Source organism: Patagioenas fasciata, chromosome 2 (assembly GCF_037038585.1).
Source record: "Patagioenas fasciata isolate bPatFas1 chromosome 2, bPatFas1.hap1, whole genome shotgun sequence".
Classification (NCBI taxonomy): Eukaryota; Metazoa; Chordata; class Aves; order Columbiformes; family Columbidae; genus Patagioenas; species Patagioenas fasciata.
This window is the reverse complement of record NC_092521.1, coordinates 158,614,390-158,629,989: the sequence shown is the minus strand read 5'-3', so window position 1 is coordinate 158,629,989 and position 15,600 is coordinate 158,614,390. Positions and strand designations below refer to the sequence as shown.

Sequence of the window (15,600 nt, the reverse complement as noted above, 5' to 3'; positions counted from 1 at the left end):
AATGCAAACTTTTTAAAATCACTGCTTAACAAAAGTTGCTCATACAGAGCAAGCCGAATTGTGGAAGTCTACATTACGCACCAGATTTAACTAGTTAAACAGAATTGAAACCAGTAGAGTTTATCTCATATTAACATAAAATGTTCACAGTTTATAGGTTTTCAAAAGCCATTCCTATTACCAGGTATGGCAAAAGTACCGTTGCTGAGATTTCTAAGGACTTATTGAATTTTCACCAAGTGAAGCATTTCAGAAGAAATGCCTTATTTCCTTTCCGAAGAACAGTTTCCCATCAGAGAATCAAAAATTCATAAGCCAACTTTAGTTGTAAATGTAATTTACATATTTTAACGGTACTATAAGGAAATATGGAATTGCCAGCTAAAAATTTTGAAAAAAAACTCTGAAAAAGAAAACACATTTCGCTCCAATTTTTCTACCATGTAAATCCTGCTTTCCAATTGCTCAAAATGTTCTTTGGAGACAGCAGCATTTATTTTTGTATGACTGGACAGCACTTTAATCTTACCCTAAGAACACCATTTACTGCTGTGCTGGAAAGATATTAATGGATGCTTAGTCAAAGCTGTAAGAGGTACCTTCATCTTCGTGTTGCCCCAATTTAGGCATGCTGTACATTCTTCCAAAAATATTTTAAAATAGCAATCTCCTGTTCATATAAACCACACCACAAAATATTAAAATCTCTGTAAAGTATTTGGACCATATATTTCTGTTCGTTTGGATTACATCTAACCCACATGTTATTTGTTGTATTAGCTGGAGCTTTTTTACTGTGTTGGTATTCAAGATTGCTTCCTCGTGGTATTTGAACTTTGGATGTCATGGAGAGCAGACTGCCATGGTCACAGCTGCCGTATCACGACTCAAGCGCAAAACTATCTGGAACAGTATTTCTTCCAGAATCTTCTGAAAAACACAATAAATTCACTCATGGCTATGCACTTTCCCTTTTCAGGGCTCCAAATGTCATTTATTAATGTCTACTGCTGAATTTCTATTTAAGTTTGGGGGGGGGTGTACTTCAGACTTTCAAAATTGTGGAATCTATCTGTGGCCATGTGTTGCCTTTCTTCTTTCCAAAAAGGTTTGTTATTGTCACTCTTAGTAACCTTTATTATTTGAGGTTTCTGAATGAGGCTGATCAGGACATTTTCTTGGCCTTCATCACTTATTTCCTGTTGGTTATTTTTCAGTAGGCAACTCCTTTCATTTAAAGTTCTTTCTTACCAGTCACCTAGCCTCCTCAAAAGATGAACCAGCTCTGCCTCTCTTCTGCTCTCAATAATTAAGTATGGCTTCCACAAAGCCCAGGCATTGTCAACACCATAAAGACGATCACTTTTATGTGGTGTCATTAACGATCACAGTTCAATTAATGAAATCCAAAGTAGACTAACATTCAAAGCAGCCCCTTTGGTTGCCCTCATGAAAAAAAAAAAAAGTGTGAACCAAAAAGTAGTAGCAGATCTGTACTACAGCTAGAAAAGCAGCAGCAGAGAGGTGCAAGAAAGCTAAAATTCTCCTGCTGAGAGCTACTGGTGCTGCATGAAAGCTCCATGATCCCACTATTTCATTTAATTCTGCTTTTAATGCTGCCTTAGTTAATTCTAGAAACACTACAGTCTGAAATGCTGACTCATTTTACAGGAAAAATAGCTGGAAACAAACAAACAAAACAAACACCCACCCCACCCTCCAACTGATGGATGACCTTGATGAGATTGGGAGGACTAAGAACAGGGGAATCTTGAGGAGATTCCTTTTCACACAGCAAAAGAACAGCAACATTTCTCTTTGTGTAAGTCTCTTACTGTTTTCCAACGCAGAACAGACAGTGATCATCAGGTTGGCTTAGTTATGCTCATAGTCAGTCCTTCTTCTGAGCAATGCAGACATATGAGTGGGGGCAGGGGCGGGTTTGGAATGCAAAATAGGCACCTTTCTTACTGGAGAAAGAACCTTAACAGCAGAGGTTACTTGGATAAACTAATTTTTGGACAACTTGCCATGGGTCCAATATTTGAATATTCATCCCAACATTCTAAAGAGCTTTCAAGATGCGTCCTGTTTCATCCACATCTTCATGAGCTCAGTGCTGGAATCACTGAGTGAAATTCTACTGGCAGTGTAATTTGGGAGATTACATTACATTGTGATATCTTGCTTTAAATTTATGAATAAGTGAGTGTGTCACTTTAGTAGACCTGTCTGTTTTAATTTCCCATTACTAGCTGCATTATGAAGCCTCTCTTTGAGAGGCTTATGAAATTCTTTCCAAAGCCATTTCTCTTTCTGTCTACATCCCTTTCTCAAAGTTAAGATGCCATAAGTAAAATTAAAAATGTTGTCTGGCATATGGGTCTCACAAAAACACGTTTTGGAAGACAAGAGCTTAAAAGACTCATTTAATTGTACAGCTACTGTGTCCAAAATGAAAAAAAAAAAAAAAAACAGGCTTAATTTTTTCATAATGAGATCTTTTCAGAACTTTTTGATGTAGAACCCTATCAAAAAGTCTGCTGATTGGGTTTTAACATTTTCGAAGGTAAGATTTCACTTGTCATTTAAAGGTGAATGAAAATTAATCAATTGCTTGATACGGTAAATTTCTAAATACTAAATAAAGACAGAAATTTGCAGCTTGAAATTTTCTATTGGGAGCTTTCTACTTTTTTAAGAAGACAAGTCAAGCCACAGGTAGTAGATAAAAGATAAATCAGTGCTTTCCCATATGGACCTCAAAACCTGTAGCCATTATAAGCTACTTAGAATGCAATTAATCTGCACTCCAAAAATGAGAATGAAAAAAATAAAATCCTCTCCTAGTCTTCCAGTCAAGGTGCATCCATACCTTGGGTATCAAATTATAGGAGGAAAGAAGAAAACAAATACAGATGGAAGCTAATGCAACCTTCATAAAATAAACAACCAGATTTGCTGGAGAGCATTACAGAGAGGAAGGCAGTGCCACAGATCCCTGGTGAATGACTGTCTTCCCTAATTGAAGTGTAATTCTCCTAATTGATGAAAGAGTATGTGCTAATGCCTGAACATCCCACAAAGGGTGCAAAGCAGGAGGCCTGGATGTCTAACCGTTTCATGTTGGCAAATGAGCAGAATTTAGACAAACTGGGTCCTGTGGTTTTAATATACTCTTAGTGTTGTTCAGAGGATATTTACACAGTATGTATACAATGTTGCCTTTCCAAAACACACTATTGTTTTATTAAGTCATGAAGTAAACAAGTCCTCTATAGACTTCATATCCAATGATTTGAGGTGCACTACAAAAATTACTCAGTGAAATTCTTGACCTGATATTTTAAGGCAGCTCAGTTTGTTATGTAAAACACACAAACAAACCAACCACAATTGCCTTTAAATCCTTCCTTTATGTTTCCCTGACTGGGAGTTGAGAAGCATTAGATAAGGTATTCCATACCTAACTGCCATCTAGGCCAAAAGAGCCTGTCCCATAAAATTTGGATCCTCCAAAATTCAGTAGCAGTGCATGCAGGTCAGCCAAATTCTATAGTCTGCTTCATAGAGATGTGAAGGCTTCTCAGGTGCCCAAGAAGTTAATGAAAAAAAAACCCTGATTTTTATAATAGAGACCCAAACCTTTTGTGGAAAATCTCAGTGAAACTCTATTTCCAAATTCTAGTCAGTATCTTCCACTAAATTTTGTTATAGCTTTTGTGAGGCAGGTAGCAAATACTACATTAGAAAAGCATGACAAGGGCTGTATAATTGTCCCATTCAAAAAAAAGGTGAAAGAGGTTTTGTGAATTTATTGTAACAAATTACGTTTCAAGTGTACTACAAGTTTTAGGTGTGAAGCCAGGACTTGGCTTAGTTCCAGATTGCCAATTTTCATTAGTAATTCTTTATCAGCAGGCAGACAATCATTGTAACAATCTGCAAATCTCTGTTCAAAATACTCCTTACATCTTTGCATGAATACAGAGAGTTTATTAGGAAAATAAGGACACATAGAGAATGGATATTTCTGGAAATGCAAAGCCATATATTTAACATGGGCTCCTCTGGACAGGTTCTTGGTAAAGGTATCTATAACATGAAGCACAGGATAAATTCTCCTATAACATTAAACATACAGTTTTTAGGGTTCATTACCATAGGGCCTTTATTCCAGTCTCCTATAAAATGGAATATTTCCTTAGTTTCAGTTAGGCATTCAGTTAAATGTATAAGTCCTTCCCATGCTGTTTTGTCACTACCTGCAGGGCTGAATCAACACCATCAGATATACTGTCTCCTTTCAAGACATGACATTCTTACACAGCAGTTTGCCTTCAGGAGGCAGCCCTCTTCCAGGGAAAAGAGAATGTGAATAAAATATTGACAGAAAACTTCTTTCTTTCCCTAAGGAACCCAAAATAAGACTGGTGTTCATCACAAGGATACCCTTGGAGCAGCCCAGCATCTGGGTCACAAAAGAGGATCTCAAAGAAAGCTTGACTTTCAAAACTGTATAATAGCTAATACTGCATTTATTTATTTAAGATTTAATTAATTAGGCTGTCCGAGTACTCATCTCTCTGGCTTGACACTAGTAAGATTTTCCTTGGAAAACATATCTGTGTAAATCATTATCCACTATTATAATTTTTCTAATTACTGATCTGGATCAAACAAAAGGAAAATTTATAGTAAAATACAAACTGTTGATGATCCTTTAAATTATTTTGTTGTATACAAATTGACATCAGACTATGTACTGAAGGAGTTAGACATTCAAATCAAGAGCTGGGACCCATGTTTATGCTCAAAAGGCACTGCAGATGGCAGGTCCCTGAAGTATCATATCCATCTTCACAGTGCATTCAAAAAGGACTGAATGTTGAAAAAAAAAAAAATGAAATACACTATGTATTACTTAGTTCAGCCAAAGTAAAAAAACTGCACTACAAGAGCTGTCATATTCCAAGGTGCCCAGTTTTTACTGAGATGATACATGACTGGACTACCATGTCAAAAGGCAGGACAATAACGACGTTTACGGCTTTGTAGAACTAATGTGAAATTAAATACTTCCAGATAATTGAAGATCATTTAGCAACAGAAAATTAATGATTAGTTTTAGACATGTCATTACTTTGTAAAAAACAAAACTGAGTTTTGACCTGCAAAGTGTTCAGTTGCCTTTAGATCTGAAATTTCTTTCCCCTTTTCCCAAGTCTCACTGAAACCCTGTCCTTCCCTTCATGTTACCAGAGGAGTGCTGGGCAGGTAGCATATGAAAATTAAGCTCTTCAAAAAGCACTTTTACCTTTTCACGTTTTCTGCTCACAAGTTCTGGCATACAGTTTACAAAAGATAATTAATCATAAACCTTACAATAATTAATTGTAAATACTTTTGTCATAATAAAAAGTAATACACAGTTCCAATTTTCCTATAAAGACAAAGAACTAGGGCAAGTTCTGCCCTAGCTACTTTAATGTTACAGATTTCCTTTTCATTTGGCTGACTGGATTTACCTGTCACCTTTGCATTGCTTTATCAGCAATTCCAACTTACAAGAAAAATGTCATTTTTTCATGATCTTATGTTCTACTCACATGAAAATGGAGCAAAGAAGTGTGGTCAAATCTAAAGTTAAAAAATAATAAACATCTCCTCTTCCTTCTTTGTTCTGTTAAATTACAATTAGTCATATCTGTACCTATATATATATCTTTCTATGTAAAGACAAAGTAGGAACAATGAAGTAACAGATAGAATTTGGGTTTTTTTGAATGTAACACTACTATCCAGCTTTTCCTTTGCATGACTCCATAGCAGGCTGGTTGTGAATCTGATCTTCAGTCTGAAACATCTTCTGCCTGGGAAACCCAGAGGTCATTCCTGCCACTAGTACTTTACTTCCAGCCACAGCTAGAGAGATGCTCTGATCCAAGACTTTCAGATTTCCCTCACACTTGTTCTTACTGCTGATCCTGGCATCACCAGCCTGCAGCTTCTCTGCCAGTCAGAAAACACCAGCAGCAAGAGCTGAGAACAGGAGAATGAGTTTGGTCCCACACAGGATCCCATGTGGTGCATGCCCACTGCCTAGCACAGCTCCCCCCAGCATGCTTGCTGCAGCTGTACCTTTAACACAGAATCTGCATAAATTCTAAAAGCCATAAAACTATAAGCACAGTACAGACAAATACAGCAACTTAAACTGCAACAGCAAAGAAAGTAAAAGGAGAAGATGTTGAATACTCCAGTTGTGACTGCATTACAGCTTCTCTTTTCTTACCTTTGTAGTCCACTGGCTTTGCATTCTTTAGAAGTTCCATGCACCTTGCTTCCTCCTTGTGAATCTCCAGCTGAAATCTGCATTCTGGATGGACACCATTCACCTGTGTCAATTTAACAAACAGGCCAGGATCTTGAAACATGAATTTAAGTGCTTTATGGAGGATGCAACTACCAATAATGAAATCCACAACTTTAACTGGCACTGGTTTTGCCCAAGTACGTGCTAGGCATTTTACAGACACAGTCATTGCCCATTTTAGCTTCTCACACATTGACTTTTCAAAACAAAATATTAAAATAGAGCATTCACTGACTCCTTTCTGTAGCATTTCAAGGCCAATTGTCATTTACAATAAAATGTTTAACTTGCTGGTGCATTCTGCAATATTGTTTCATGCGACTTTTTCCTTGAGAAAAACTGCGAGTTAAACTTAAGCAGGAAAGTAAACACAGTCGCGTTTTTTGCTTTTGTAGTAAATTAGGAAGCTGAAAGTTTCATACAAATCACTGAACATTAAAACCAATCAAACCGCATTCTCTTTGACATGGTAAATTTTCCTTTTCTTCCCTTTCCCCCCGCCATGTATATTTTGACTCCTGAAGGCCCCAGAGCATGATTATTTGATTCGAGTAAATGCTACAGAGGAAAAAAACCCCACTCATTTAAAAATGCACTATTGCCTTTACTCATTTATAGCCCTGCCCCCAGTTCCTTGGTTTTCAGAAAGGGTTATTTATGTCCATGGGAAGAGATAGTGCTGCAGCAGCACTGGGGAGAGAAACAAGACACTAAGAAGTTGTATTGAAGTCAGTTGGATTCACAGGGGCAGAGAGAATCTAAGAGAGAAACATGCAGAGACCACAAGAGACGGCACAGGAGAAATGACTGTTGGAGGTGACAACGGAAAAAGAGGAAATGCCACTGCAGCTGAAAGGACAGTGAGATTAGCTCAAATGAAATAACATCATCATGAAATAGAATGTGACTATGCTGTACTTCAATCATCCTCACACTTGTAGTATCAAGAAAAGTGCGGTCTCTCTCCAAGCTTCTCCCCGACCCTTTTTCATTCTCTTACTTTTTCTAGGAGACTTTTAATAGTAGAAACTGATAATAGTATCCGATTGACAAGACACTTTTTTAAAAAATGGTAATAATTAATTAAGCTGTGACCATGAACCCAGAACCCAGGACCCAGAGTTAGCATGGAGGGACTGGTTATTCTTCAGTCTCCTTGTGGGCAAGCCACATGCGCAGCTTTTAAAAATACAGCGTAACAGCCATAAGGGAAACAGCAGGAGCTGTTATGAAAACTCAAGAAAACCTGTCTATTCTCCAAAGGTCTCATTTCACCGTTTATGACATCAGAACTTTATTTCCTTTTCTCCATCTTTTCTCTATATTGACTATTGAAATTATATGTTTTCAGGGTAGATTTTTTTCTTTTGAGTGGATTTGTACAGATCTTTAACATAAATTAGGTCTTTTTAGCACTTACAGTAGAAATTGCAGCGTTATACTGAAAATATCTGTTTTCTTGTGTATTATCTACATTCCCAACTGCTCCCATGTAAAATAAAGTCACATATATATCTAATGTTTTGAATTGCATTTTCCTTTCACATCATAGATTATTTATTTTCTCTTCCTGATTGCAAACATTCACTGAGAGTAGATCTCCTACTCATCAAAACATAAGTACAGAAATGGAAATGTTAACTAGATCAGAAGTAAATTAAAGCAGCTGCCGCAATTAAGAAACCTGCAGAATAAGTGACTTTTCTCTCTCATACTTAAGAAAGAAATGTAAGTTCCTCAGTACCAGTGATGCAATAGCAAAGGTTATTCTGAGAACATAAATTTGTTAGTACCAAAAGCTAACACAACATTACTTTTTCAAACCTGGGCTGCATACCAAACTGTAATATACTCTGTCCTAATATATACGTCAGTTTTTTCAGATGTACTTCACCAAGTTAAAGAAATTCACAGTTCAAGACTATGTGGCACTGACCACATCCCAAAACACATCAAGAACCCCAAAATGGATTTTGAGGGCACTCGCCACTTTTCAGGGCTGGTGCTCATCCCCCTGCTTTACCATGGTTAGGTTATCCTTTGTAACCACCAAATACAGAACCGTGTGCTGTGTTGCACATTTTAAAGGTACACAGCTGGCAATCCAGCTGAGGACTCTGTTTTTAGTGACTTAACAATTTTTAAGGCAACCAGAACAGCAGTTTGACTGGGAAAACATTTCTGACAAGCAGCTTACATTTACCCTCAGCATTGTTTCCCGACTTTTGGCGAACATCATCCGTTATTTTAAATTTACAGTGGAAATGGAAAAATTTAGAGGGCAGGTTTTGTGTTTGGTTTTTTTTTTTTTCATAAATCATGTTTCTAACCATGTTACAGACTCTAACAAACAACTGAAGAAATATTTAAAAATAAAGATGTTAAAAGCAGATGCCCTAAATTTGAAGTCTTTAATATTCTGAATGCTTTGTACATTGTTATCCTGTTGCATGTATTAAAGACAAATTAAACACGCAGAGTTTTTTTTCACCATATTATGACTGCTAACGACCCTCCAGACGGTACCAGGACAGCGCTCTGTGAAAACTCTTAGCAAACTAGTGACCACCGGTTGCCGGGGAAAACAGCGGGGAACAAGTGACTCCGCGACAAACGGCGCCAGCCCCGTTCTGCCGCGAACGGGGACCGGGAATGACGACCGGGATGGGGACCGGGCCCGGCCCGCGCTGCTCCGCCCGGGCGGAGCCGTCCCGGCCCCTGAGGAGCGCCCGGGGCTGCGGAGCAGCGCCCCCCGCCACCTGCGCCTCCGACCGGCCCGCCGCTGCCTGAGCGGCCCCGGAGAACGCCGGAGTGGAGATGGGCAGGGAATTCCACCGGGGGCAGGACCCCCCTCCCTGCGACATCCCCGCTTACCGGCGACACCCGGTGAGCGCGACCGGCAGGACTCACTTGCTCCCGGAGCGAGTGCGGCGGGGCCGGAGTCTCCGCACCTGCTGCGGCTGAGCCCTCCGCTCCGGGAAACGGGGAAGCTGTAAGGGAACCGCCAGCCCGCCGGGTACCGCACGGGCACCGCCGTAGGGGTCACCTCGTGCGCGATCTGGAGGGACGAGTTTTACCGTTCCGCCGAGGGTGAGCGCGGGGTGACTTACCCGCCCCAAGCTCCAGCAGACGGAGAGGAGGAGGATCGGCAGGTTTCTCATGCCAGCCGAGAGCCGGCGGGCTCCGCTGCCCCGCGCCGCTCCGCGGGCGCCTTCCGAAGGCGGCGAGCAGGAGCCGGGTCCCGCCGCGGCACCATAGGGCCCGGGGGCCGCTGCCGGGGCGCCGAGCCGAGCCGAGCCGAGCCCCCCGCCCGCGGGCGGCCGCCGCCCTGCGGCTGTAGGCGGCTCCCGCACCTGCCCCCGGCCGCTTCCCACTCCGGCGGCCGTCAGCTCCCTGCCCGCCGCCTCTCTGCGCTCAGCTCCTCCTCTGGCCCCCAGCTCCTTTCCCTCCCGCTTCTCCTCAGCCCCTCTCCTCCGCTTCCTTTTCTCCTCCTCCCTCTCCCTGCCGCGGTTGCTCCCTCCATAAGAGGTGCGAGACCGTCCCCTCAGCCGGGACGCCTCTTGGCCATCCTCAGGTGCTTCTCCGCCATCCCGGGCTGGTGCCGGGTTATGGAAAGGGCTTAGCCCGCTCCGCCTGTCCTCAGGTTCTGGATAAGTCCCTTCTTCTCCTGCGCACACATCCAGAGGGGCCTGGGTGCCCGGACTGATGCCGGGATGCTTTTGCCCGTTAAACCATTAAGATAATCGAGCACAGTTTTCCCCCAAGCTAGACACAGACAAAAACTCCCTCACAGATGTGGGGTAAGTGAAGTGACCCCTGGCAGGGTCAGCCTTCTCACTGTGCAGATCAGCAAATTTATTACAGAATCTTTCTTCCCCCCAAGCTATTTTTTTTTTTGGAGGTCTCAATACAGGACCAACAGTTTAAGGCAACTCTGTATTATTGCCTGACAGTTTACCAGGCATAGATCTTGGGGTTTCCCTCACAAGGCATATAAAATATATAATTGGCATTTATGTTAGCCCATGCCTTTTATTATAGAAAAAAAACAGAGATTATATACTGGCTTTTAGCTGAGGATGAGAATAAATTAGAATTGTCTTTCCACTGTCCTATATGTGCTGTAATTTAAGTAGTATGTGTTAAAAGGAACTGAGTCGGCAACATAAGACTCCTGAATAGCCTTATGCCAGCCAAAATAATCAGCTATTAGCAAAGCCAGTACACTTCCACAAAAAAAAAAAAAAAAGCTGAAGAGAATTTTCATTTTTTGGATGGATTTGGAAAAAATCATATATTGAGAGGAAAGACTTGATTATAACCTCTGTGGTATCGCTAAAATGAAATACCACAAACCATAATGGGCAGTGTTAAAACCTACATGCTGAAAGCAGAGGGAAACATTAATGGAGAGAGAAAAACTTCCTATAGGATGGCATATGATTGAAAATATTTTCATTGTAACAGAAAACAGTATCCCTTTGGATTCACTTCGATTTGTATGTGATAGGTGGACCGAAATGCCAAATTGCACCTACTTCTGGAACAGCTGGGTTGCGGAAGAACCTGGTTGTGCCTCTAATTCTGGGATTCCCAGAGTCAAACCAGACTCTCAGGTCAGACCTCTTGGAAACGGAGAACTGCACAATGCAACCCCCCTGACTCCTGAGACCAGTGTCCAAGGTTCCTCTTCTGGGTCCTGGTTATTGACACATGCAATCTGAGGGTGCTCTTAGCAATTTCTCGAGAGCTATAGGTTTTTCCAAAATAACAATCTCAAAATCTCTCATCTTCTGTTTCACACAAATCTGATATCTTATCATTGTTGCAAGGCTTTGGAAAAATCTGTTTTCTCTCTTGTTAGAAGTTATTTCTTGCACTTTGTGATGACTGGCATCCTGCTAAGAAACCAGTCTTTAAACCCAGGCACCCTCATGAGTGAAATTTGTACGTGTCAAGGCTCTTCAGGTACTTCAGCAGCAAACCCAACAGCAGTGGCTTGGCGGAGAAGCTGTTGGGCAGACCGTCCACCAGCCCGGCTGCCCCAGCAGCTGAGGACACATGAGTTGCCAGACACCAAAACCCAGTGCTTGATTCCTCGAGCAAATGATTCATTAAGCTGTTGAAGCTGAGTAGCCTGGGAAACTAATTAACAAATTAGTGTTAACATTCTGTGTAGAAACAGTCTTGGGAACTGTCATCATTATTCCTTCTGTGGAATGACAGAAACTGGTATCTTGGGTAGTAAGCAGGCCACATATCCCAGAACTGGCATTGAAGTTCTGAAGCTTGTATTTGTTCTATCAGAAGATTGTCCAGAGTCAGATTTTGTGATGTTTTGTTTTCAATGAATCAGCATTTTTAGGTGAAAAGAAAAATCATCAGTTGTATCTCAGTGAGTCTTTGACACCAGATAAAAGAGATGCATCAAACAGTAATATTTTTGTTTAGGTATAGCTAAGTGCTTCTGCCCCCCTAACCCTCCCAAAAAAAATTATTGAAGGATGAAGCCCAGAAAACATGTTTCATTTTGCTTAAACATAGCACAGTTCAGTACCCTGTGACAGTAGACGTAGAGAGGGAAAAAAAAAGAACAAGAATAGAACTGTAACAGCTGCTGTTATATAGTGATATATACAAATGAGGCTGATACTCTTATGCAGTGAAGAACGAACAGGGTTATGAAGGAACCAAGAAGTCATATGAATTTGGACAGTCAGTGCATATTTCATGCCATTTCCAAGAAAGACCTGTCAAATTCAAATGAAAGAACAAAGAGAGAGATTTTGTGGAGGTATCCATGAGGTACAGAAGGACTACACAGACATGGAGCACAAGGATGGCATCCAAACACAGAGAGAAATTAATCCCCTCTTCACAATAGATGCTATTTTGAATCAGCAGAGCCTGGGTGCTATAGAGAGGGCAGCAATAAAAGTGGAAATGGAAAGTTCAGTGGCAGGTCCTAGTGACAAGCAGTGCTGAGGTACTCCAAGCTCTCTGCTCCCATGGCACATGCAGGAGCCAGAAGGTTTTCTGCAATTCCAGCAGGTGGAAGAGCCTGCCTACCAAAGAAACATGTGTGCCAGCAGAGTTACAACTAACAAGTACCTTCTGCCTGGCCAGCTGTCTCTTTGAGGCCTTTGATACACAGTGTTGGCAATAAGGAGCTGATGTGATTTTGGTCAGGCCCATGGAGAAGAAGCTGACAGCTTTGCATACTGAAGCAATGACATCAATCCCCTTTGAGCTGAATCCTTATTTATATTGTTTGTGCAGTTCAAGATGTTTTGACAATTTGTATTCTACCCACAAATCATGTTCTTGTCATGTATAAAGACTAAAACCCCATTGCTTTCATTGTTTAAAAGGAGATTTTCTTTTGTTCAATCATCTAACAATTATTGTTTACACAATGCATAACATACACTTGCCAGAAATACCTGGAACTTAAAAGGATTTCACTTAAAGCATGTGTACTAGCCATCTCGGACAATTTGCCACTTTCAAGGGGGGCTGGCCCTTGAGCTGCTCAAGCTATTTCATATGTTTTCATTCCTGCTTTCAATACCACAGAGAGATTTTTTGCTTTCACTTTGTGCCAAACACAGTTCTAAGTCTCATTGCAAAAGGAATGCTCGTCCTAAGTCTTCACACTCAGCAAAGACACTAGGTCTTTACCAGATATTCTTAAATCTCCCAAAGGCACTCTCTACTGTCATCCTGCATTTTGTAAGGCTTTTTATTTTTTCCCTGCAGTCCAAATACTTAAGGAAAGATTTTATCAGCCATGGAAACAGACGTCAGAGAGGGCTTCCAAGAAAAAGGAATTGCGACTTTATATGCTGTTTGGACCTTTGATGTTGGAGAAGATTAAAGTTCCCCAAAATTTAAATGTCGTTAACTATTAACGTAGATGATCTTATTGAGCCTCTTTCAGTGATCAGATGGAAGCACGACAAAGAAGGTGCCAGGCCAGAGTGGGGCAAACAATGTGTGTTCAGCTCATGACAATGGGAATTCAGACCTGGGACAGGCTCCAGGGCACATCTGGCTATGACACCACCCTGGGAGAAGCAGCACAGTGTTGCTTCTGTCCAACAGTTGACCCTCCTGCACCAGATATTGTAGTAGCTGCAGAGAGAGGAGAAGGTGAAATGCAGATTTGCTGAATGAACGAAATAAACTCAACAATGTATTTTCTCTGCAGCTTTTAAATGGTTTGATTAAGGAGATGATCGTAACTGCGAAGTCTTCCATCAGGATACGACACAGGGACATCGTTCACCAAAGACGCAGAGTGTAGTCCATAATACTTCCTGTAAGAGTATGCAATTTTGTCCTCTCTCCCTCAATTTTATAAGACTTCCAAGTTTTTTGTAGTTTGAATAAGTCCTTTCAGTACAATAAGCCTTTCCAATTTCTTGGCCAGGGTATTATGTTTTTAATATTTCTGTAATAGACAGGTCCTTTCATTAATACTTATTGAACACATTAAATTAATAGGTATCCTGTTACATTCACATGTATTTATGAAGTAGAATCTGGTCTTTTCAATTTCTAAATTAAATATAAAATAAATAATTTGGGTGTCTGGCATAATAGAAAATACTTGGCTAACATCATTTTAGCTATGATTTACTACAGGTTTGATCAGTGATTTTTGCGTCTTTTACTGGACATGAAGATACCAAATCTTTTTATGCTGGAAATTTGAAGTATTTTTTATTCTGATACCATGAGTAAAAAATTGTCCTCATTAGTTTTTGGTTTTTTTGTAATGCTTAGTTATGATGATGTTATGTTTTTGTTTTGTGTTAACAACCTAAAGCAAAGGATACACTTTGGAAAAAAAACTCTAGAGGCAAAACTCAAAAACTGCTGAAAAAGTGAACACCTAGAGTGGTAGGCAAGGCTTTAGAAAAATAGAGAAGAGTAAGTGCGGAAGATGAATGAATAATAGAATAAAATAAAAATAATATTTAGTAAGAGGAGCCAGCACCAGCTTAATCCACACTTTTCTTTACTAAGACATTTTCTACTCATTGAAGACATTAGATTTATTCTAGATAGCTCTTAGTAAAGCATTTGATACAGTGCCATAGAAATTGCTAGTTAAAATTGAAATGATGGAGCCTAATGAAAAATTTATTTGACCAAAATGTGGTTAAATGAAACCTGACAAATAATGCTGATGTGTAAATAAGAGGGTAAAAGGAAGTAACACTGAAATTCCTCAGAGATAAGGCTGGGGTCCTATTTTATTATTTTTAGTAATTATTTCATTTTTGACAAAACAAAATTTGCAAAGGATTTGAGGTGCTGTCAACAGTAAGCAATATCTGGATATGTCACAGAACTGGATGAGCTGAAAATTAAGCACTAGAAAAAAAGCTGGAAATTTAAAAGAGCAAAATGGAGGGTCATGTGCTAACAAACAATGAACAGCTGTATCTCACATAAGCTAAAGGGCAATAGCAGGAAGTCCTGTGTGTACAAGTCAGTGTGTGGCAAATATGAGCATTAATGTGACATGACCATTGAAAAATAAATGTGGTCTTAGGACATGCAGGGGAGATGCTTGCTGTAGAGTTACAAAAGTAATGAGGCTAGATAACACACCATGGACTGGTCAGATCTTATCTGAAGTGTTGCATATAACTTTAGCAATCTGAAGTCAAGAAAGATGAATTGGGCAGGAGCAGAGCAAATAAATTAAGACCGAAGGATTTTGGAGAACACTTGGTTCAGTAGCCTGATAAAATATGAATTGAGATTAAACATGTCACCAGGAAAGGAACTATGTAGACTAATGGAAATTTGACAGAATAACAGGTGGATTAACCTAGGTGAGAGCAAATTCACAGAATGATATCCAGGTAGCTGTTCTGGACAAACATATTAACAGTGAGGGCAAAGAAATAGATTGTTTTTCAAGATAGAACCTGATCAGCCAACAAAAAGGATTTTATATATATGCACCTGGGTCGAGGCAATCCCAGACATGGGTACAGGCTGGGCAATGGGTGCTTTGAGAGCAACCCTGCAGAGAAAGGCTTGGGGGTACTGGCGGATGAAAACCTGAATATGAGCCAGCAGTGTGCTCTTGCCTCCCATGAAGTAATTAGCATTCTGACGTGCATCAAAAGAAGTGTGGCTGGTAGGTCAAGGGAGGTGATTCTCCCCCTCTACTCCAAACATGAGACACCCCACCTGGAGTACTG

At 40.4% G+C, this 15,600-nt stretch overlaps 1 protein-coding gene across 2 annotated transcripts in view; it reads right to left on the bottom strand.

Annotated features, from left to right (window-relative positions):
• Positions 1-9,793, bottom strand: part of VIPR2 (vasoactive intestinal peptide receptor 2) — a 60,024-nt gene extending 50,231 nt beyond the window's left edge. Inside the window, exons 1-2 of one of the 2 annotated variants that reach the window (XM_071805311.1) lie at positions 9,487-9,793; positions 6,296-6,398 (exon numbers count right to left, since the gene is read on the bottom strand). In XM_071805311.1, the coding sequence (XP_071661412.1) occupies positions 6,296-6,398; positions 9,487-9,537 (154 nt within the window). In that variant the 5' untranslated portion in view covers positions 9,538-9,793. The remainder of the gene's footprint in view (positions 1-6,295; positions 6,399-9,486) is intronic. The other variant, XM_065831225.2, reaches the window with a different exon arrangement.
• Positions 9,794-15,600: the final 5,807 nt, after the last annotated feature.